Source organism: Aphelocoma coerulescens, chromosome 8 (assembly GCF_041296385.1).
Source record: "Aphelocoma coerulescens isolate FSJ_1873_10779 chromosome 8, UR_Acoe_1.0, whole genome shotgun sequence".
NCBI lineage: Eukaryota > Metazoa > Chordata > Aves > Passeriformes > Corvidae > Aphelocoma > Aphelocoma coerulescens.
The window spans coordinates 17263345-17288653 of NC_091022.1; the positions used below are offsets into that span (position 1 = coordinate 17263345).

At 37.0% G+C, this 25309-nt stretch overlaps 1 protein-coding gene across 2 annotated transcripts; it reads right to left on the reverse strand.

The window, feature by feature from the left end:
- Positions 1 to 1256: 1256 nt before the first annotated feature.
- Positions 1257 to 25309, reverse strand: ZNF326 (zinc finger protein 326). 2 transcript variants are annotated; one of them, XM_069022855.1, is made up of 13 exons: positions 25194 to 25309; positions 24623 to 24697; positions 18744 to 18870; positions 16286 to 16691; positions 13380 to 13578; positions 11601 to 11635; positions 10625 to 10712; positions 8276 to 8390; positions 7099 to 7246; positions 6679 to 6778; positions 5333 to 5463; positions 4318 to 4413; positions 1257 to 1973 (listed from the first exon to the last, which is right to left on the reverse strand). In XM_069022855.1, exons 1-13 carry the CDS (start codon positions 25207 to 25209, stop codon positions 1812 to 1814), a joined length of 1698 nt encoding a protein of 565 aa, XP_068878956.1. In that variant the 5' UTR covers positions 25210 to 25309; the 3' UTR covers positions 1257 to 1811. The 2 variants fall into 2 exon arrangements, with proteins under 2 accessions (XP_068878956.1, XP_068878957.1); XM_069022856.1 differs by lacking the exon at positions 24623 to 24697 and having other exon boundaries at positions 25194 to 25308.

Sequence of the window (25309 nt, forward strand, 5' to 3'; positions counted from 1 at the left end):
GGTAGCATCTCAATTTTCTTAACTACTGCAAGCAAAGTCTCATGCTAAAGCTCTCGCCAGTTTCTAGAACACTGATACAGCTCCTGTTAAATTGTCTGGGAAGAGATTACAAGATGCATCTTTCTTTTGTAAGGCAAGAGACCTACAAGTAGAAAACAAATAGATGAATGACCAGCTTGTAAGGCAGAAAGGGAGATTACACCTTAAAAGCAATGCAAGTATGAATCTTGATCCTAGCCTTAACACAGAGGAATATTTAGAGATCTAGTTAAGCTTACATAACTAAGAGAGACACTGCTCAAACAGCTGCAGGCTTAACACATTTTTCAACCAACCCATGCTAACTTCTGGATCCAAGCTGATACTTACAGGTACAATAATCTAGTTTACATCATGCTGATTTTTTAAATACAGAATAAAATTGTAAATCCATAAACAAGAGGTCAAGACACCAAACTCAAGTTTCCCTTCTCTTTCCTCACCATGTTGTCATATTTTCCACTCTCCTACACAAAGGGCTACGCAAAAGGCAACAGCTAAATGACTGCGATACCCAGCACTCTTCAGAGCTGACTGCTATTAGGATCTTAGGTGGCCTAATATCTAAATCAAGTATTCCTCCATAATACTTGCACTCTTCACAATTCAAAAACAGATGACTGAAAAAGCAAATTGGCTTGCAGGTGAGGTTACAAGTATTTATATATATATTACAAGTATTTACCACCTCTACACAGTGATGACTGAACACAAGGGCTCTCCAAAAGAAATGTGCAGCATTACATTTATGGTGAGAATTCAAAAAAAAAAAAATTCCCCGTAAGCACCACAGGAGATTGTAGTTACTTGTGTCAAGTTACCTTATTTAGGGGAAAATGGTGTGAGTTACTTTGGTGCACTTAGAAATAGTCAAATCAGACATTTTCAGTTCTCATTAGTCAAAAACTACATTAGCAGGAACTGTAGAAAAAACACGGGTGTACTCATATGTAATTTCTAAGATAGACAAGAGTACACCACGTGTAAAAATACAGAAAGCACGCTTCCCCCAGGCACGCCCTGAGGCGTAAGTACTTACCTGTCCTGGTAGGTGGAGTCTGAGCACATCGAAACCCAGCAATAAACAACGTGAGTCATTTAAGATGCAACTAAAAATTTCAATGGTAGTATCAATCAAGATTTAACTTGAAATCAGTTTAGTAGCCAGCATGGGGAAATTTCTGAAATACTTAAACTACAGACACTTTAAACAATAATATTTCTTAAGTATTTTATTGCTACAAACTGGTACATCTTTATCACAAAAAGCTACAAGGCATATTATAAACACATACTCTATTATACAGAGTGCAATGCAGTCCCCCAAATAGCCACATTCAACAGTACAATTTTTGAAGTTACTCATTCTGTACTATGAGGTAAATATTTATAAGCTTACATAATAAAGCTTTTAAAGTATTTACTCCATAGATCTGCCTTCCTTTTCAAATGATTAGACCAAAAGTTATTATATCCAACTTTCAATACACACACCAAAAAAATAGGATGCTTAAAAAAATATACAACACAATGTTTGATCAGCTTTAACAGTCAGTTTTCTATAAAAAGCCCAACTAAAATAATCTTAATTCCATTTTAAACAAAATCAGAAACACAGAGGAATTATATAAACAAGTTCTCCATGGAATGGAATGCATGCATATGGTGGGGAATCTTCAGCTCCATTTGAGACTATTAAAAAGTCCCAGCCACTTTAGAGCAGAAATAAAAAGCTGGTTTGCCCCCACTAATGTATTTTTATTTTCTTGCACTTAGTTATCTTCAGTGTGGTCTAAAGTGAAGTCAGTTTGCTCTTCAGTTTCTTCCTCTTCTTCTTCCTCCTCTTCCTCACCCTCAGCTGGCTCATCAGCTTTGTCTTCTTCTTCTGTTTGCTGCTCCTGAGCCTGATCATTAATTTCAAAAGGATTTTCACCCTGAAGTAGAAGATTGAAAACAAACACTTTGATATTTATTTCAAATATAAAATAATACTCATCATTTCAGTGAATGAAAGGAGCAGCCACTAAGAAATGCTACATTATTTTATACAGCTTTTTAACAGTGTGGGTTTTTTGCAAGAAAATCAAAACAAGTTGGATTTAAAACTAGCAACACCACATCTTTATGGACATGGGAAACTGGGATCCCAATAAACTCTTTCCATGAAAGTGGAAATGGCACTGAGAAAAAGCCAAGCATGCTAAACACAGATTTCACTACAACATTCAGAAATTAAAATTACATGGTTAATTTTCAACATGTTTTAATTGAGAACTTCAGCTGCTTCCTTTTTCTCCCCAACTGAAACCAAATTGAAACACAAGAGTTTTGTTCTGCTTTTCCTTACTTACAGTCTTTATTCACTCTGAATAATTCTATGAAAAAAGGCAAACTCTTCAAAAAATGAAAAAGAAATCTAGAATTTATTACATTGACTAGCCTGAAATTCATTCCATTGTTGATCTAGAAAAATTAACAGTTTTCTCAGTACTTTGAACACATTGGCATTCTGGGTTTATATTTTCTCCATTTCATACAATAGTTCGCCATGGCATTACCTCAGCCTTCCCCTGTTCATATAATTAAGAACTCTGAACAATCAATGAATAATAACAATGTGAACTATTAGTAGTTTCTTGGCTAAAGCCTGTTTTGTGTTCATACATCTGATAAAGCAAGTCTGATCTGAACATGACACCAACCACCAACTGCACCAGGACTAGGACTTTAAGAGTATTATTTAAAAGAAGATACAGAAGAAAAATTGCATGCTAGGCCCCTTGTCCTTTTTTGCCCTTTTTTTTCACTTCAGTTACATTTCTCAGGTAGAATCTTCCAGGTGGCTACTGAAAAACTAGAGAACTATAAAAATATTCAGCAAATGCCATGAAACAAAAATTTGGCTTCAGTATTATTCTAAAATTTGAGAGAAATCCTAAATTCAGATTCAAATTCAGATTAAACCCAAAGAAAGCAGAATTGAGACCATGTTATAACAAAGATTTCCTACTCTCCTGAAAGACTGCAGGCCCCAAACGCATGAGTGCTCTGCTCCATCACATGCTGTATATGAAAACTGAACTACTTCAGTCTGCAGTTCATTACACATTTGGATAAGGATGAAAGGAGTTTGCATAACCAGAAGCCACATACATCTCACTGAGCAGGTCCCAGTGAAAGTGCATTAATTTCAGCCCACCACAGAAAACTCCAGTGCTAGTCATTCTGAAAACATCAGTGGTCTCCTTGTGAAGGCAATTTTGCAAGTTTTACTTTCCTCAGTTTTTGAACTGATCAATGGCAAATTTCCATGCGCCCTTCTACCAGTCTCCCGCTAGGGGGCTGTATTGGACAATGTATACCAGGCATATGGAACATGGAAAAGGTGGCCGGAAACACAGGCAGATATTCCAGGCTCTGGTATCTGGCCATTTGCAACTTTTACTTAACAGATACAGAACAGTTGTCTGAAACTGATTCACACACCCATCCATACATAATTTTTCAGGACACGACTAATTTGACATTTTAAATCACTATTAACTTGGGCACTGGCTCATACCTTACCATATTTCCAAAAGAAGTATTGCTTTGTCTGAAAAACTGATTTATGATTTTGCCTGTCTAGTGTTAGGGCACAGGCAAAATCATAAGTCAATTAAAAGTAATCCAGAAACACCTAACAACAGTATTACAGAGTCACTTAGCAAAGCAAGTGGCCCAGCAGAAAAATACCCTAAAAATTTTGCTAAAATGGATTCACCTGTTTCTTGGGCCACGTATCTACAACATAGGTTACCATGCCTTTTAAATTCTCTGATCTCATCAACTACTGTTGTAAACTTTTGTTTCTGTCATGAACCCTAAAAATTCTATGGAATAAAAAGTAGCTGAGTAGTGTGCACACTGTACTTCAGTACAAACCCCCATGCTGGAGCTTTTGCTTCTAAATGTAAAGATGGAGTAATTTGTTAAGTGTTTTGTGCCCTGCAATTATAACATTACAGAGTTAAAGACACTGCTGATGTTTGCCTGAAGTTTGTTTTGGGATTTTTTTTTTATAACAGCATCCAATTAAAAACTGCCTAGATATAAGTTGTAAATGAAAACCATTATTCCTGCAAATTAATTTATCTGAGACAATGATTTTTGACTGGCAGAATACATTAAAAGTATATTCAATCTCTGAGCTATCTAAAAGACAGAGCACTGAGGTTAAACTCTATCAACACGGAGAAATGGCAAACATTAATTATTTTCTTTCCACGTGCATCTTACCTTCACATACAACTCATATCGTGCCTTGACTATAGGATTATTCAAGATGCTGGTGGCAGTAAGAACACTCTCCCTTTTTATTTGTTCTCTGTAGGCCTAGGAAACAAATTTGACAGTGAATAATTATCACATTCCTGTAACAACTGTCACACAAATTTGAATTCACGGTCAGTTTCTGTAAACAAAATAATGAACATATTACAGCATGAACTGCTTGTTCTTAGTACTTAAGTCCAAACCACATAAGTTCAATTAGGTTTGGTAGTATTTATAGCATGTTGTTTTAGCATGATCAAAAGATGTATCTTGCTTATATAATGAACTACAACCAGTTATCTGTTCTCATCTACAGACAACATTCAGGCTTTTCCATCACAGCCTAACATATTGTTGAAGATGATCCTGCTCAGTTTCAGGGTCCCTTCCAATCCAAAATATTCTATGACATTCTACAGTAACACAAGCTCATATATAAACAAAACATAACTTTGGCAATCTTGCTTTACTCTCGTGCTCATACTACTCTTTCAACCAGCCTTAGAGAGCATTATTAAAAATTATAATAGGGACAAATACAACATGACTGCTAATTCTAAACTGCTCTCAGTTGTCTTCGAATTAAAAAGATAATCACCAAGATAGGAGACACTATGTTATAACTATAAATGCTAGAAATGCATGTGTTTTGTTTTTCAGTTTGAAAAACAAAATTTTTCCAATACTTAAACTCTGTAAAATGAATTCTCATAAAATAAACATGTCATTTCTAGTAACTTTCTCGTGATTTTCTACTGGCAGCTATTAAGCATACCAGCATTTCATTAGCTGGGGTGTTTAAGTGCTGGCTACTTCCTGAGGCGTTAAACTTACAAAGTGCAGTAAGGACATTACAGCTTTCTAGTGAACAAGTCACATCAACAAGAACTTAGAAATTACTTGCACCAAGTACCAAACACTTTTCACCTACTATTACATTATGCTTGCCTTTTTTTAAAAATAATATGTCATATCTTACTTGCTTTCCTTTTGTGTGATCAGGAGATTTTAAGTGTTGCTGAACAGAACTGTGCAATGCAGGAACATAGACACTGCAAGCACTGCAGTGAACAGTCTCAACTTTCATCATATGGTCATCAGCTGTAACCCCTGACAAGGAAGATACAACAAATCATCAACACAAAATGTGTTATTTCAGGCAACTGGAAAAGCAGTTTGTTTGTTTTATACCCAAAAATTAAGAGCTCTCAGTTGTTAAACATGTCTAACTGAACCACCGAGGAATATTTGCCTAAATTCAGGCATCAAAATTAGGCTCTCTGAGGGCAATACTGGAAGAGGAAGTTTTTCACTTCAATACTCCACCTCTCCACAGACTACACGAGACCCTGTTAATGCACAAAAATGGCATCTATTTTCAATCAACAATAACCAATATCCTTCAACATAGACATTTTGATACAGCAAACAAAGCTTCACCAAAGTAATTGCACTTACTTTACCCCTAATAAAAACTAATTTATTTCCTTGCCCTCTCTCCCCATCAGGAAGAAGCACATGAATCCAACTCCTCTTGCAAGTTTAAATATTAGCTTGATAACAGAACATTCTCAGCACAAAGGAAAACAGGCCTTCCAGTACTTACAGAAAATAGAAAAGAATTTGTGAGACTGTTAAGATGTTGCCTATACCCATTTTTAAGTAGCTTTTAGCATATAAGTTCAAATTAAGGTAATACTGAAATAGTTATTGCCTAAAATAAAGGGACTCAAAGATGTCTCCTCTGGCTGTAGCCCATATTCTGAAGTCCCTCAAGCAAAGAATGGGAGGATATGGCACAGCAATGCAGAGACACATGAAATGCTCTAGAAAACTGCCCATAGGGCAGCCAAGGGGAAAAAAATTCAGGCCGAGATGCATCTTGGCTAACCAAAAAATGCTCAAACTCCTCCTTTTGTCACTGTTCCTCCAAACCACAGCAACTCTCCTAGTTACATTTTTCCAAATCCTTCCTGTCATATTTGACCACTATCACCTTACTGCTTTATTACACTCTTTCAATCTACTGCATCCACCTGTTGTCACTCCTCATGCCTTATCCTGAATGAGACTATGGCAAAGCCCACATAATTGTTTGTCAAGTACCTAGCACGTTATCTCCCTTTGTGACAAGGCTACCTGGATAGCAAACAAACAAGGTTTGCTATCTCCTGCTGTGCTTACATTCCACATTGTATCAGAAATGAAGCAAGGAATCCCAACCAGGTACAGAAAACATGTGAAAACTAACGGTTTCAATCCATTTTATCAAATTCAAAGAAGAATGAAAGGAGAAGAAGACCAGGAGAGCTCCACATTACTCACCTTCCATTATATCTTTTTCAGCAGCTTGGGAATTTTCCGTTTGGTTACTTGTCTGCTGCTTACGCATCGCTGTCTTCTTGAATTTATTCACCATACACTCCTACAGAGGGAAAAAAATTGTAAATACCTGTGATGTACAACTGTTTATATTCCAATATCAACCCATATTTTAAAAATTCAATATAGTTCTATAACAAACAGTAAATAATTGCTATTACTTCTTAAAGCATTACTTTCAGCTATTAAAGTAACAGTACTTTACAGACTTAGAATTTGCTTCAACTTTTGGTATTATGTGCTGCACCAAAAGTCATCTACAAAAGAATCAACAGTAAGTGAAGCATATTTTGAAAATAAATCATAAATTGTAACTACATTCTCATGTAAAAGTATTATACAGATCAAAAACAGCTGTCTTACATGAAGAAATTCCATCACTACTTTGTCAAATTTGGTTTGCTTCTGGATGTGATCCAATGTCTCCTGGTGAGCTGCACTCTCCAGATGTGACTCAATTTCTTTTTCTTCAAATGTTCGAAACTTGCAAAATGAGCAAGTAAATGCCATTCTATCAAGAGAAATACATTAAATATTACTATTAAAACTCCTCAAAACTATGACACTTGACAAACCAAATCAGAGAAGAGGAAAAGCATTCTTTAAAGAAGCCTAAGTGAAAAAGCAATTTTAAAAATCTCAAGTTTTTCTATTGTAAAGGATAAATGCTACGAGAATCAAATATAAATCAGGCCAGTGTCAGAGTAATGAATTATCTATGCAGGAGACACAAACTGCTGAAATCAGAAGCCAGGCATTTAAAAGCCACATTATTCTGTGAGTCAATCTATTGCAGCTCTCTACTTCCTGTCACCTTTTGTAGTACTTCTTGTAGGCACAGAAACATAGTCTGGCCAGGCCACGAATTCCTGACTATAAGTAATCAGAAGAATTCATTTAAAGCTCATTTTTCATACAAAACTATATAATCTTTATAAGGAAATATAATCTCCTCAGTACAATGAGGAAAATCACCAATGCCACGATCATATACTGCACTGACACGGAACAGTTTTGTACAGTGCAGCCACTGGGCAAGACTAAGAAAATTACAAACCTATGTACTTACTTTTGCTACAAAACAGTTGACCACACACATATATATATATACACACACACAAACATAAAACCAGAATAAAATCAATTTTTAACAGCTTTTTAAGTCAACATGAACATATAGTTCAAAAGCAGTACCATTCTAAGCTGCTTCTCAAGTGTGCACTGATGCATTTGTGGGGGATAAGGGGTTAGTAAATTGTGCATTTTCTGATACAACAGTGGTCTGATGAAACACCCAGTCTTCTCAGCCACTGAATTTGGGTGCCAGGTTTTGGCTTGAGTTTTTTTCTTCATTTGGGTTAGCTTTTTGCTTTTGCTGGGGAGTGGGGGAAATTGAGGGGTGTGGAAGGAGGTGGGTTTTCTTCCTCATTTCTTTGTTGCATTTTATTTTCCTAAAATCAGTCCAAAGGAAAAAAGTTGTGTTCTTAGGCATTAAGGGCAAGAAAAACACTGTACACAACACAGAAGTTACAGCACAAACCTGTATCCATCGCCATATTTTTCACTGTTTTTCTCCCTTCTACGCCTTTGCTTCTCTCTTCTGGCTTCAATCCGCCGCTTTTCTTCTTCCTCACTTTTAACTTCTCCTTTGCCATCTTAACATACAATTGAAGGATTAAAAACCAAATCCAAAACAACCAACCAACAGCAGAAGTACCTGTCTTCCCTGTCTCCACCATAAACACTTCAAAATGCAAAGAACGACCCTGTTCCAACATGGTTCAATGGCTTCCTTAAACATGCTGAAAGTTTTGCTTTTTCTTCCTCTGAAGACAACCAATTTAAACACTTGCTTTCAACTTAGTAGCTAAGGGTTTACACTCTAGTTTACAGTCATAAAAGAAACTGACAGTTAAAACAAATCCTTCACTGTTGTGCCTAGTAATTAAAGGCCTCTTCAAGTAAGTGACCAGAAAAGGGTAACTGGAAATGCATGGGGAAAAACAGATTGTTTAAAACTATCCCATGTTTTTAGAGCACCACTGCTACAATTCCCAGACATAAAAAGAAACTATCTAAAGGCCATCTCTTCTACTGAGAAGGCAGTTTCCAAAACCAAAAGCAAAAGTTCTCATAAAGGAGACAAGACAGCGTTACTTTAAGGTATGGTACCCAAACTGAACTTCAACAACTTTATTATTTTTTCCCACTAGACTTCACCTGATTTCACAGAAAAATATTCCAAAGATTTTCAGCCAAAAAAATAAGCCAGTTAATGGGGGCGGGGGCAAGAGACACAAGGACAGACAGATTCACCGCACAACAAAAAACCCAACCAAACCTCCAGAGAAGAATTTGATTAAATTACCACCTGGCATGTAAGTAAAAGTGTGAATGAATAAATGAACAGAATTTAGTTCTACAACATTTAAGACTTCCAAGGACACTGAGTTTTTGCATAAGTGCACTTATGTTTGTCTTTCCTATGTCTGCTTTAATAGTCTATGGACAAAGAGAACAATTAGAATATTCTAAAGTTAGTTTTAGACCAGAAAAAAAGAGGATCACTTTGTTTTCTTCTACAATTCAACCTTAGAAGAGAGGTCAGCCTCCAGGAAATCTATGTCCATCCAAACAGCAACAGAAAGGAACATATAACAGCATCATGCACAAACACCAAGACTGCAAAACACTCTGTGGCTCGAGAAGTGTCACTGAGTACTGAAAACTTCTCCATGACCAACAGTTCCTGATTATCCCAAGGTTTATCATTTTGTAGCAAAGAGTTTCAAAATTTACTGTGATCCAGAGAGCAGAAAAACTCCTGCCCGTAAGACTACTTTTTTAAAAAATCAAATTGAAAACAAAAAGCCACCTACCTACCCACAGAGGCAAGTCCCATACTGATCTCAGCACTTAAATTTCATTTAGTGCATTACCACCAACCCTGGAAATACGCAAAGGAGCACTTGCTTTACTGCTGTAAAAATCATCTGGTATGATAATTCTGTGGAGTGAAATGGCCTCTTTTTGACCCTCAAGCTCACAAACCAAAGTGCCTGCCCTGTTAGAATCCGGGGAATGAAGACCTGAACCTACATATAAACTAAAAGCTCCCTCTTTCTTCAGTGCACTTATGCAAACTTTTTAAAAAAAAAGAAACCCACACAATTCAAAAATAAGCTCAAAATATTTACTATTACTTCAAGAAAAGAAACACCGATTTGGCTGCAAATTTCAAGCCCTCCTTGCCATCAAATGAGACTAAGCAATATGTAATAGGGCAGCACACAAGGAAAGGGGGACTAAAAACCATTTTAGCCTTATCACTGGATTTCTTTATCTGTGCGTCTGGAATCACTACAGTTAATGTGCACTTTAAATGATTTTATGTAAACGAATAATAAATCTGTTTCATTAAGACTGTACATGAAATAAACCCCGCATTCCTGACAACAGCTCGCCAAGATAACTGAATCCACTTTTATAAAAGTGACTCACCTAGGGTTTAAGGGTGAGGTTGATCAGCTAGTGGGATAAATAATAGGATATGGGTGAGGAACCAGTGGGATGAACAACATTCAAGCAATGGAATGGAAGCAAGTATAGAAGATCACAAAATTTTTTCACAAAAAAAAAAAAAAAAAAGGCAAACAACATATTGAAATGAGCAGAGACACTGTAAGCATGAAAAAACAAACCAAGTAATGGATGGATGTTACAAACAACCATTTTTCCACAGCTTAAATTTTTTAACTTAAAAAAAAAAACAAAGCCATGCTACCAGATAACTACTAGAGGTCATACATACAAGATTACTAAATCTATTCTCTCAGTCTCATAAACAGAATACCTACAATACCTTACCTGACAAAGCAAACTGACTTACCTCCAAAAGTCTGGTATCCGAGATCATAAGCATCTCTTGTAAAGTCTTCATATATAACAACTGCACCACTTGTATCAACTTCAATTTCCTAATAAAGTCAAATCCATAAATTAAAAAAAAAAGCCATTCTAAATCCAGAAAGACAGCATAATTTACATTATTTCCAATAATCTGTTACTTGCTATTTTTTAAGTATGACAATGAAAGAAATGAATTGAGTATCTTGCTGAACTCAGTGTACAAACACTTCTACCTCTCCATTTCTCTGTAATGCCTTGAAACCTTAGTGAATTATTTTCACAATCAAAATTGTTTTCTATATAAATATTTTGACTTCCAATCCAGACTTTTAGTTAGTTGAGAAGGTGTTAATACCGTCACTCAAAAAGAAGGGAAGTGCCATTCCAGTCTTGCAACATTAAACCAGGATATATATACACACATGCTTAGCTTACTAGCAACATTCTTACATAGTGTTGCAACTGAGCTGTCTGAGGACAGGGACTAATCCTCCTACCCTATCAGAGAATACCTTTTAACACTGATTCTTTTTTTTATTTACCCTCTCTCCTTGATGTGTCTATGTGTTATCCATTCCTCCTCACTGCTGTTTAGTAATCTCCTTTGTACCCACCCAAGCAGGTCATAGGTGCATGAGTTCAAGCTGTCTACCTGTGGCAACATGAGAAGTGTTCATATGAGAGCTCTCTTGTGCATTACAAGAACACATAGGGTCCACAAATACACTTCAAAATTCATTTTCCAGGCTATCTGCACTAGCTACATCTTTCACTCAACATTAACTGCCACCAAAATAAGACAGTATTAGATAAAAAAAACCTAAAACCATGTTTAGAAAAACTTATATAGTTTAATGCTCAATTTTATAACTCTAGCTTAAGAATTATTTGTCTTAAAGTATACTATGCAAACTTCTCAAAGAATCAAAACATTCTCCAGTACTGGGAATCTTTACCTCTATGGTAGAATCCTGGTAAGATGTCTTCATGTCTATTAACATAAAATGAGAAACAATACAAAAGTGCTGTCACTGACAATTCATTTTAAGACAATAAGATATTTAGGAAAAAAATCAGCTTCTTATGCAGGAAAGATTGTCTACATTTACAATTTATCATAGTTTAGTCATTCTATTAAATGTAAAATCAGTTATCCTTATAAATATAAACTAAACACTTTTAGAAGCAATCATCTATGCCTAACTCCAAAACAAGAATTTCAAGGTTGAAAGGACAATATAATTTTGAGATATATTTTCATTCATACAATATATACCAACTGCATCAAAATTTCTGTTCGTTGTCACCCGCTTTTTAGTTTTCAACTACATGATACTGCTTAGGTCTCTCAGTTTAAGTTTCAGAAACTGTGTTAAACTACTCAACATTTTCTTCCCCCTAATCTCAGAGCCACACGACAGGCTGCGTTCTCGTAGGCACCATCTATTCCACTTCCTAAAGTAACATCAGTATTATGCAGTACATTGGTCTTTGGATTGTGGAAATCAGTGAGGGGGATCAGATAATAAATTAGAAGCCTTCTGTCTGACCGTAGTTTAGAAAGGAGAATGTACAAAAGTACTGAAAGAACTTGGATGTGCATTTTACAGACCCTCTTCATCACAACAAAGCTGGCAAGATCACCAATAAAGTTCCCTATACAAACAGCAGAGGAGTGTGTTCTATACACACAGTTCCCAGGATCTGTACAGTATTCCTGATGATACAGTTAAGGGAACAGTTATGTAATACACAGTAATGTAACCAGAACAACAAAATCAAAACCAGAATTTACGTGTCAAAGTTTCTGCCACGTCTGTGCATTTACCTTGCAAGCTAATAGCAACAGCAACTTTAAACAATTGTCAGGTGTGATTTGAAACCAAATTACATAAAGCACTGATCTAAATTACTAGGAAATGACAAGCATAAAAAACTAAAATCTGACTGCTGTACACACTGTTCATAATATATATCACTCAAATTTACATTCCCTCAAAGCAAATAATTTATTCAAACCTCACTAGTGACTTTTTTTCTCCAACTTTGACTGCAATAGAAAAATTTAATATCAGAGTTGTAGAATATCTTTATGGAAGTTAAAGAAACCAAGCATCACTACTACAATTTGCAGTTTGTATTTATAGTTTATCCATCACATTTACAGTTCTTCTTGTCATTACAGCATTTCATTTACAAGTGGGAGCAATCTCTTTTTGCCTCTCATGAATTATTCTGTAACAGTTTTTGCCATTTTTGCAGTTTCCCTCCTTTTCCCTCTCCTCTTCACCCACGCCTTGTATTTAACTGCATTGCAGCTGGTGCACTACTTTTTATATCCAAAGAACTTGGACAGCAGGGCCCAGGCTCATGCAAGAGCACATTTCAGTATTTGTCAGGCATTGTCTCTTCAGACAACCTGAGCTCTGACATTATTTTTAGTTGTGAAAATTTTCCTCCACAGAACTATCACCATAAAGTCTCAGTGAGATAGTCTTCAATGGTACATATCTGAACACATCAAAATATTCAATAACATTTAGCAAATTACCTTTGCAGTAGAAAAGTTAGACATGTAAATTCATAAAATCCACTGAGGACTACTTCTAAGGTGGAAAATGAAGAATTACAAGACAGCACATAGAGTCCTCTTCCTGAATATTAAAACTAAGTAATTTCTATTTAATAAAAAAATCAGTAATTTTAACTTAAATATTCTGACACTTGCTACTTACTAGGTGATTTTTTCTGGCTCAGCTTCAAAATAGGCTTTGTCATTTTGGGTTTCTTGATAAATGTCCCACCAGGTTTGTTATATGGCTGTGGTATCATTTTTCTTTTTATTCCTCTTGCAGCAACTGCTGCAGGACTGGGTTTATTATGATAGTCAACGACAATCCCAGGTCTGTGCATTCCGCCAAAGTCTCCCATATGCTGAAAATTTGCAAAATCAAGAGGAAGGTATTAGTATATGAAATCAATATCAATAAAACAACTACTTGGTACAATATGGCTGTGAACTTAACTAAAATCTGTGTTCTAGAGCAAAATGCAGGAGAAACTTAAGCTCCTGGTCTGACGTTCTGTTGTGCAATGGCTTTGTGGGTGTTTGTCCAGTAGAACGGATATTTATGTATAAACTGTGTTTCTGCTTATTCAGAACCATTGTCCAGGCAACGAACATATCTATCATATCTCAGCCTAACATCTCAGCCTAACATCTTGGCTCCTCTCTTCAGATTCTCTAGATAATGAATTCCACCTCCATCTGGGAAAAAAACCAGAGCTTAGCAACTCAGTTTTTAACACACACCAAAAAAAAAAAAAAAAAACCAACAAAAAACCACCACCAGATAAAAAAGCTTCCTTGCTTTGCATCTTATGCAAAATGATATAGTAGTGATTTGAAAACTGAGTAAAGAAGGTTGCCCAGTGTGGTACAGTGATTAACTGGAGGAAGCCCCCTCTTTCTTTTACTTATCTTTCCACTGAATTCAATAAAATCAGAATTTTTAAGTTGGGCTTAGAGAGAGTGATACAAAAACAATGCAGCGATAGGCATGAAAATTCCATTGAAAGACTAAACCTTTCCAGTATTTCTAAAATAATGTAGTCATTTGTGGACACTTGTATATGAAAGCCACCTCTCTGAAGACACAGAATAAATGAGTAATCTGAGGAGGGGAATTTAGGTAGCTGGAACATTTTGGAAAGTGCTAACATATTTCTTAATATTAACTTAATTACTTGATTAATAAAGGGCAGAAGAGAGCCCACAGACTGGATGAGTGACTTGGATAAGCAGAAATAGATGTATTTCCATGAGAAGATAATTAATATTACACTGTCAAAATTAAAAGAACATAAAAATAACTTCAAAATACTTAGGAAAAGTATGACTTTTTTTAAAGCACATTTTAAATGACAGACAGAATGTACCAAAACAGGCACTTTCCATAATCAGAAGTCCATGCACAAGATCTCCATGTTAATTTATTTAGTTGAGACAGCTATAGACTGCCTAGCATGTACATTTACATCAGACACATACAAATTTGACATGAAGTACACACTTTATAATTTCAAGTTTGGTTTCTTTTAACAGGCAATCTACCTATTAAAGGTGCAATGCATTTTACATATAGTAAGTAGTCTAGTCTTTACATTCTCCTTTATTACATAAAAGACTAAAAGGATAAATTTCTAAAGCAAAGTAAAAAAGAACTCAGTTGTAACTGCACAAAGCTTTCAGATCTAAATGAGTTCTGAAAGGATGGCATAAAGGCTTAAGAATGTAACATTTTCAGCTTCACAAGCAGAGAAATGAAGATTAGAATCTTTTTCTCATACCATGCTACATGCTAGCTAAAAGCCATGTGCAAATCTTAGCTAAAAGTTGAATATGGCAACTACAATACTCGATAATGCTGCAAAGTAGACTTTCTGGAACAAAACCACCACGCAAGTTAAGCACATAAAAGACCCAGTAAAAAATAATCTTCCTCTACACTTCAAGCTACAACAAGCTGTACAGTTTAAAACTAAAGAATCACTTCCCAAAGAAATACAGCATGTTCAGGAATTTTAAAAGGTAAGTTACACCCAGAGGCACAGGCAGAAAGGTGTTCACTGAATATTTCGTGCTTAAAAAAAATCAAAACTGGGATTATAAAACCAAGACAAAGGGACACCATCAACTTCAAGTTAGTACTTCTGTCAGGTTTGGGGTTTTTTACTTTCTTCTGCTGTATTTTTTCCCCTAGTTCACTTAACATGAAGCATTACTTCCTCAAACTGGAATCCACTATTTTGCATACAGTTAATCATGCTGTTTCTTGGACATATACTTTTTAAACACTATACTGGAAAGAAATCCACTGAAAAGCACTTGGAACTTAAGCCTTCAAAACTAATACAAGTAAGAGGACTAGGCACACTATGTGGAAATTAATTTCAACTCTGTGAAAGGACCTGATTACAAGTTGATGATGCCCCTTTAACCATGCTTTAATTCTGAGGAAGAGTCACTGTAACTGCTAATCACTCACCTTTCCCATTTCCTCCCCATCACCCTTCCAGTAAACAAGTCAGAATAAGAATTAAGTCTAAAAGAAGAGCTGATGTTTGATAAAACATGTATTCAACATATTACAGAATTAGCTGAACTTTTCCCTTTACAGGAACCAAAAACTGCTCTAGCATTCACAACCTGGGTTTTATTTTTTGCTTATACATTGCACCTTTAACCTACTCAAAACTTCAAAAGACTTTGAATTCAACTTTTACAATATTCAAAAATTTCCCCACCAGCAGCAGAGATGCTAGCGTTTACAAGGAAAAATGAAAGTCCTTTTAATCCCTTTTAGACCAAACCTACTACTTTTATCTTCACCTTTAAAACAAAAGGAGAGATTTAACAAACCTTATCAACTAGTCTATTACTCATTACTTTCAGCAGTAAGAGGGACTGGGTTCTACTTGAAGACAGCTTCAAGGGGATAAACAACATTGTCAACCATGATAGTTTGCTTGGACAAAACCCCCACACTGTACTGAACAGTGCATTCATTTTAAAGCAGTGGTCTTGAAAGGGTTTAAAAGAGTGTCTAGTGAAAAGAATCTGAAAAGATTCTGTACTTACTCCTCGGCCTCGGCCTCTGCCTGTTGATGGTCCTCCAAAAGCATCATAGTTTCTGCTTCCAAATCCACTTTCAGGATAAGCAGGCGTTCCTCTCCCCCGAGAGCCTACAGGTGCAGGCTTCATATGGGGTGAAGAAAAACTGCTGTAGGAAGAGTAACTCTCTCTTCCTCTGTCCTCCATAAACCCAGGCCTCAATTTTGAACGGGAGTAAGGTGCTTCCCAGCTAGACCCGCCCTGGTTTCTACCTCCGAAAGAGTCAAGGCTATTCCGGTAGGAGTTGTCAAATCGACCACCATAACTACCTCCGAAGCGGCTTTGTTCGGGTTCATTATAACCATAGCCAGATCTGTACAGATCTCGCCCACCCAGAGAAGACCCGGAGTCGTAAGACTCATAAGGTCCAAACCTGGAAAAGTTGCACAGTGAGGAGAAAAAAAAGTAAGCTTACTAATGTTATACATTTCAAAAGACAAGTTATCAGTTGACATTTATCAACTAAAATCAATTTATTACTATACTGGTCTGTACAGTTGTGTTATTGGTTAATCTTGATTAGGGCTGGGCAATTCATACTATGACCAGATAGAAAGCTATCTGAGCCATTTTTGCTACAAACAATTCTAAAGCTCAGTATACCTGAACTTTGTTTACTTAAAATTTTCAGCAACATTTATTTACTAAAATATTATTAGAGCCCAGCCCTAGTCTCACAAAAATAATCACCTGCAGACATTCAAAGCCTAGTCAAACTCCCCTTTCTTCAAAATCATACCCTCAACAGTCTAACAGATAAACAGCAGTTAAGAGGCGGCTTAGTCCTGAATTGAGAAAAAAAAATGGTTTGGTTTTTCATGGTACAGTTGTGAGTTTTAAGTACCTCACAGTTCTCATTTTAAAGGAAAAATACAAATGCTCTTCATTCATATTTGTACTTTCTGGAAAATTTGTTCCCTGTAAAATTCAGTCTCACAATCAAAAGAGTTAACAGTCTTCAGTGTATCCAGCTTTCACTTGCAGACCATTAGGTCTAGCAACTCAAGATTTTCAAAGTCTCCCCAGTGCATGCACAGTGGGCACAAAAACAGTTCTTGGAATTTCAGAGTGAAGTAACAAGGAGCTAAAACCTTTAGCTATTTATCAAGAATTTGCTTTGGCTGGGGTGGGGGCAGTGTCAGGCTAGAAATCAATATTTGTAACTACTTGGAAGGGAAACACATTAGTGTCCCTGAAGGGATATAATAGAGTGATTGAGAAGCTGGGAAAGACAATCCCTTAACTGATACAATATAACCTAGAAGAGACTCAACTTACTAACTGTATCTACAGTAAACTGAATGCCTTAATTTTAAAATATGTTCATCTCAAAGGACTCAAAGATACACAGAAAATGACACTAGAAAAGCCCATGCATAATATTAAGGTTACATAGCAAGAGACATTTTGGTGTTCAAGTAGTCATTCAACCTCCATCATATGCAGATTACTATATGGTAGGTACAGCTCATTCCTGCATCTCTGCTCAGACTTTTAAATCAATATTAATGTTCATTATTAAACAAGTTATACTTAACTAAAATGCTTAATAGAACCGAGCAGCAAGACACAACTTCTCCAGCCTCCCTGTTTAGTGCTGTCCTTCCCCAGTGGCACCACAATGACTACAGACAGGAACCATACAGTAATCTGGCTACAGCCAGACAAAAATTCAAGGGCGCACACAAGAAAACCATCAGGTTATCTAAGTTTTCTTCACATTTTATCTCCTCCAAGATAGAATCACTATTCTGAAAAGCATGCTTCTTTGAATACAATATTAAGACCTAAATCAAATCAGCTGCTCCCTGTTGTTTTTACCTGAAAGAGCAAAGTAACAGTATCCTAGCATTAAATACGCAACTTTAAGACCACTGCATCAGAATTTTTAGTTTTAGACTAATCCATCTTACAAAGTAGACCAGAACATGCACACAGTTTCAAGTGTAATCAGTACCTTCCAATGAAATAATCTGGACATGACTTTCAGATTCAATACCAAGATCACTTGAGCACTGCACATTCAAACCAAAGAACACATACCCTAAATGTTCCTTGAAAACGGAATGTTGATAGATTCAGTCTAAGTCACTAAACCAATTAGGTCTAGTCTGCTATGTCAGAAATGGTATGTCAGGCCAATCAGCTACAAATTGCTAGACAATACTGAAAAACAAAACTTTTGCTATTTTCATTCAGACGCACTGTTTCACTGTCAAACTTTTCCACAAAAATGCTGATTTTATTACAAGAATCTAGCACTTACAGTTTAGTATTTGCCAGTATTTATCAAACATGAAGACTCAGAACAAAAGTGTTCATACAAAATCATAACAACATGCCTCAGGAACACTTAAGTTAGAAGAATGATTTAAACTTAAATTGGATTTGATCAATTCTTGGGACAACTGAAGGATTATTTTACCTGTTACCACCACCACCACCTCCTCCGCCTCCACCTCCATGACTCTCCATCCCATAGGATTGGTTAAGGTAAGAGTCCATGGATCGTGGGCCACCATAGCCTCCATGCCCATAATCACGGTCCATGTCTAAAAAAAGAGCAGAAAAATGTTTATAAAGAAAGCAAGTGAGAAGTCTTATTAAGTAATCTAGTTTAAATTCTTAAATAAAAGGTTTACTCTTTGCCACGGTGCTTACAAAAAAAATATAGAACTGACAGCTGCAAACCAATTCTGACACTGTGCTTAGAGAAGCCATGTGTCTTTGTCATCATTTGAGCACCTCCTGACTGGAAGTTCACGTTCATAACTTTTTCCAGTAGTAGGTAACTCAGGATTATTGTTCCATCAGCTGGAATCAATATAAGTTATATTAAGAGAATTAAAGGAAGACACCTGATGCAGGATATGTCAGAAGTTTGTACAGAATTAAGACCACTTCCAATCCTTTAATAATACTATGAGCTCACAGGCATCTGCTCTCTCTATCTAATGCCCCAAGAAACCTTCACTCACATTGAGACCCCGGGTCAAAGTTACAAGCTGTCATTCTTCAGTGCAGGCTCTGTACCTAGGCTACATCAAACAAAAGAATTTTCTGCCATCTAGCACAAACTAAAATCCAACCAAATCAGCACTGAGCTCCAGCTCACTAACTGCACTAAGATGCTGGTATTTCACTGAACTGATGTCCCTTGGTGACATTTCAGTATCTTGTAATGAAGTCTGGCAAAAGAACCAACTTCCTCCTCAGCACTGGAGGGTCTTAGTAAAAGTTCTGGGTAAATAATCACTCAAATTCATAGCACTAAAACAATGCTGCAGATCTGCATAACGAGTATGATCCACTGTCTTCCTGTAACGCACAAAATCTGCACTTCACTGGCATTCTGGAGACCAACTGCTCCCAGTACCAACCAATACTAAGTTTTGGGTAATACCAAGAAAACCTGGCAAGTCAAAACTCACAGAAAAGGTAACAGAGAAGGAACACACAATGAACATAGGAAGGATAAAAATAAAACCAAGTACTTGTTTACTCTGACAAGAGAGAGTATTTTATACATTTCAGTATCTCCACATGTACACCACTGACTTTTCCAGGACAATTAGCTCTCTTGAAGCCATAAGAAACTGTCCTATTTAAAGAAATACAGTAACTCTCTGTGCATATAATTTCATAAAAATCACTGCAGTGCTGAAAACACATATATAAATCATATCCCATTTGTACCTGGTTCTTGTTAGCACCAAGTCACTGTAACTTACTTTCTTCTATCTGTCAACATCAAGAATTCTGCAAATGATATTAAGCTGACTATATCACTTTTATACAGATATTCTCAGCATGCTTGAACAGGGACTCCAACAAATAAAGCCCTACTGCTGATTTTATTTGTACTCTGATGATCACAGGCACTTTCTAAAAAATTAAAGATGATACTTCTGGAAAAAATACAAACCTTCAAACATAGAAGTCACACTGCACCTTTTCATATTCTGAACATACAATAAAGATTCAAAAATCAAAGCACAAAAAACCTTTTCAAAATACTAATCATGTAGCACCACCCATCATCAATTTAAATTGCAAAGAGTTACTTCAAAAAAGAAATGGCTGAGTCTTCCAATAAAAGCATCTAATGTTCTTCTCTAGTGTTTCTGAATGATCTGCCACCTAATCCAGTACAATACCCTCAAGACTGTATACATAAAGATGCAGATGAGCAAAAAGAGAAGACAGTCAAGAAAATAACTCAGTTTCACAGAAATTAAGACTGAACATGGGATCATCTAATCTCAGATCCAGGTTTTTACGTTTTTTAATACAGTATAAGCAATCAAAAGACAATGACATTCTGAAAACTGACATACCTGACCTGAAAGCACACAATAATTTACCTTAGTTTCACCTGCTCCCTATTATCTACAGGCCCTACAATGGCACAAAATCAGTGAGGTTAAGAGTCAAAAACCAAATTAAATTATCCAGCAAGGAAGAACACAACATATTGTCAAGATCCCTGCCACTGAAACGTAATTCTACTACAGCATAGGAAGTAGAGAGCAGTGTTATCCATATGCCGAAGTTCAGTATTGGAAAAACACAAAAATATTCACGTGCAAAGAACTCTTCCAAAAAATGGTTTGAAGCATCATTTTGAAATAAAGTTTTAGTCTAAAATTTTTAGCATGAAAGCAAACGCTAAAATACAATTTACAATCACAGGATAACTTTGGACATCCACACTTGCTCAACACTCCTTACTCAGTTCATGTTATGTAACATCAGCAGTCTTGCTGTAGAGCTATGCCAGTCCCTAAATCCTCAAATCCCGGTCTTTAGGACATTACCACCATCTCCTCCCTAACAGTGAACAACTTATCCTTTTCCAGACTCACTGCCCTGCATCTACCTACATTATAATATATACTAACATTTAAAAGTGGGGATACAAAAGGTACAAAGACATGAGAGGGATGACCACTTGAATGATTTACTGCAAGAAACTGGAAGCTGCAAATGAAGTTTACACAGAACAAGCTAAGGAAGGATCCAATTCACTTTTCACAAAACAGACATATGAGTCCTGGAACTGAGTCACAAGCAGTAAGTTACTTAAAATTTACACGGATTTAAGACAGAAATTGGATAAATCAGCAGACAAGAAATTTGAAGTATGTCAAACACAGACTGTGTCTCTGGCTGGGAAAGTCATCAAGCTGCAGACCACTAAAGGCATATAAACACAGCAAAGGAGTACTTGTACTGGTTGTTCCATGCCTCCAGACAGTGACATACAGGATACTGGTGAGGTGGGACAGACACCTTTGACCTGATCTACTGAAGGTGACCTTATGATCTCCTTACAACTATTTAATTAACTGTTCCACACAGCTGAGCAGTTAACCTAACATTCCAATCATTGCCCTCCTGGTTCAGTCATCAGCTGCAAACTTTACCAAAGATTCCTACATTTTATACTTCATGTCCAGAGCTCAACAAAGATACTGCATTCAAATTAACAAGTACAGTATTTCTTCAGGTATTAAACTTTTCTTTACTCTGAAAGTATGTTCCCCAGACAGGCTTTATCCTAAAAAGGGGGAAACACACACAACAGTCAATATTCATTTAGATAAATGAAAATAAAAAGGATTTCATAATCACTGTCACCACCAGTAGAGATATACAGAAGTTGCCTGTCTGTGCAGACTAAATGTGAAATTGTTTCACGTGCTAAGAGAACATGTGTTTAAGCACTAGAGAAAAAAACACCGGGAACTGCATTCCAGTATCCCAAACCAAAAAGTCAAGAGACTTGTAGCTCATTTAAGTTTAAACAGTGACTGCTTATTTAAAAAAACTTTGAAGAAATACTGTATCTGTGTATCTATGAAAACTACAGAATTAAAAAGAAATTAAAAAACAGTGGTCCATATTTGCTCTTAAAGCTTAAAAATGAAAGAGTGTATCTCTGAGATGAAGGCATTATCAAAGCTTCCAAAACAAAGAATTTATTAAGGGAATAAATCAGGTTTTGGCATCTGCAGCTTCTTGCATAAATACCCTGTGAATGAACGAGCCATTGAACTAAAGTACAGAAATAGAAGAACTTTCAAAGAACTAGCTGGTTTTTAATTTCTAGATCATACTTGTCTACTGGTATAGTAAAGAGGGGAGAAGAGCTATGTCAAAGGTAGAAAAAAAACCCATTACCTCTAAAATAAAAAAGAATGGGATAACAGGATACTAAAATAAAAGTTTAATTTACAAATTAAAATGTTAATGTGTATCTATTTATTCAGATGAATTTAAAAAAAAAGACACCATATTTGGTGGAGAGATCATTTAAGCTGCAAAATAAATCTCAATAGTCAGAAAAGAAAAATCAAATTTTCCGAAGGAAAAGAACTACAAAGTTAAACAAGTAATAGATAAGACTCAGAATCTCTTGGTACAAATTACTCCATTTAAAAGAAAAAGCTTTAGACCAGAGAACATTGAAATCATATTCAGAGTATAAAGACAAGAAATCATTTTAAACAGTGTGCTCCATGTGAAGCATATGAAAAGGCTAAGAAAATGAGAAAGATCTTGCAGTAATAAATGATAAAAAAAGCTAAATTTTGATTACAAAAAGCTTAAGGATCCATTGTGCAATAGGAAGCAGTATTTTTCCAGGCACATTACTTTTTCATAACACCATGTCTAGGTCGCTAGGATCACAACCTTGTCCTTAGGCCATTTCCCCTTCCAAATTAAAAGGACAACAGTTGCAGTAACTAAAATATTAACATGAATATTTAATAACATTTCTGCTAATAATACTAACATAATTTATTCTGAAGGCCAACTCTGACTCAAACTGAACCATCAGGAAGAGACAATGGTGTAATTACAGGAGTCATCAGACATAAAAAACTGAAAGTGCTTCCCACTGGCTAAAAGTTTTTAACAGGAAGAACCATGCCAAGAGCTCAAATGAAAACTAGGCAAAGATGAGAACTCCCAACATCCACCCTCTACTGCTCATCTTCTGAACCCCCAGAAAACCGCCTTCAGCCTCCTCTACAGAACCTGGGTAAAACAATTTTTATGCATGCCTTGCTCATGTACATACAATCTATAAACAGTTATGGTAAAAGTTTCAAGCTGCATACATCATAATTAAACTTTTTTAATAATTACAAATAATAGAAAGCTTAATTAACACAATGAAAAGTATTATTACAGAAGCACATGAAAGGAACACTTTAATTGTACAATACACATTTGATTAGTTACTTCCCCTAGGATGAGCCTGGCTTCACTTAAATACTAGTATCATCAGATCTCAGAAAAACAGTTACAGTGAACACTCCAATAAAACACTTAAGCTGGCACTTAAGAATAACCTTTCATTCTAAAAATCAAATGGACATTTAATTAGAAATCAATACAAAAGATGAAAAAACAAAGCAATATATTTATTTTACTATGAGGAAAGATAAATGCAAAATAATATAACTGGCAAAAAAAAAAGCTAAGACTCAAGAAATGTGTTACAAAAATTATTATATTGCAATCAAAGATGCATCTGTCATCCAATGTGTTATTTCCATATAACAGCCAGCAAGAGTATTACGAGATTCAACAGCAAGCACTTATTTGACAGGATCTGTAAATGAAGCTTGGATACAGTTTCAGGAAAGCTTTTATATTAAGATCCTTCTAATACTTGCTTGCATGCTGGCAAGAGAAGTCAAAACATTTCTTGAGTCTTTTCTAAACTCATAACCTCAATCATCTTACCAAAATACATGCACTCCTTTTTGTTTTATCTACATGGTACTTTTTGACAGTGTAAAAACAAGAGGTAGCTTTTGGTGTTGACTTTGTATGTTCTGTATACTCCTTCCCAAACTGTTAGTTAAAGTAAACTTTAGGGGGGAAAAGTAAATAAAACCCAAGCAGTAACAGGTTCTGGTTTTTATAAAAAAGGAAAATATCCTTTCTTTTCAACAGAAGTAGTAAGAATCAAATACACTACTCTGCAAGAATATACTGGTTTATATAAAAAAGCATCATCTTAAGAAAAGTCTGTATTTCTACCCCACCCCCCATTCCCACTCCTTTATCTCACAGTTTTTCATTTGGAACGTGCAGGAGTTCATGTTGACATGCCCAAGATGAAAATCAAGTCTCACTCCCAGACAGTTACAACTCCTCCAGAAAACAACATGTGCACTCAAACCATGTTACGCACTTTTAACAACCCGTTTGCTTTTTTGTTTTTGTCAACAACTGATTGTTCAGCCCCAACTCTTTTTACAGGTTAGACGTATTTATAGCTCATACCTGAGACTGACCCACTGGGCATGTTCACACCACAATGCATGGGGGTATCTGGGAATCTCCAATCTCTGTCTTCAGCTGGAGAGGATGGGTCAGTGAGAATGACTTAGTGCTTAGCAAGAGCTGGAGGGGAGAGACAGGGAGCCGCAACAAGAGGCGGCTCTCTCTCCTGTCGGATCTCCAGGCTCCTGACACGACCCCCTCACAGAGCTCGCCCCGAGCTCCCCCCGGCTCTGCCCGCACCCCCCGCCCGCCGCCGCCCCCTCACCCCCCGCTCACCCCGCGCCCCCAGGGCGCCTCGCCCCGCGGAGCGCCGCCCCCGCCCGCGCCCCCCGCCCGCCCGCGCCGCCCCCCGGGAGGGCCCTCCTCCCGCGCAGCCCTCCCGCCGCCGGCCGCCGCCGCAGCTCCCCCAGCCCGGCAGTGGCGGCGGGGAGGAGGACGAGGACGTGGGTGAGGGGGACTCCGTCCTGCGCGTAACAAAGCGGCCGCTGCCATTTTGAGACACGGCCGGGCCCCACGGCGGCAGCGGTGGCGGCGGCCGGGCCCTGCCCTTGCAGCGGGGGCGCGCCCTCACCTTCCCCGTAGTCCATGGCGGCGGCGGGCGCTGCTGGCGGGAGAGTGGCGGCGGCTCCGGCGGCTCCCAATGGCGCCTTCCACCACAACGAGGCGAGGCGGGACCCGCGCGCTGCA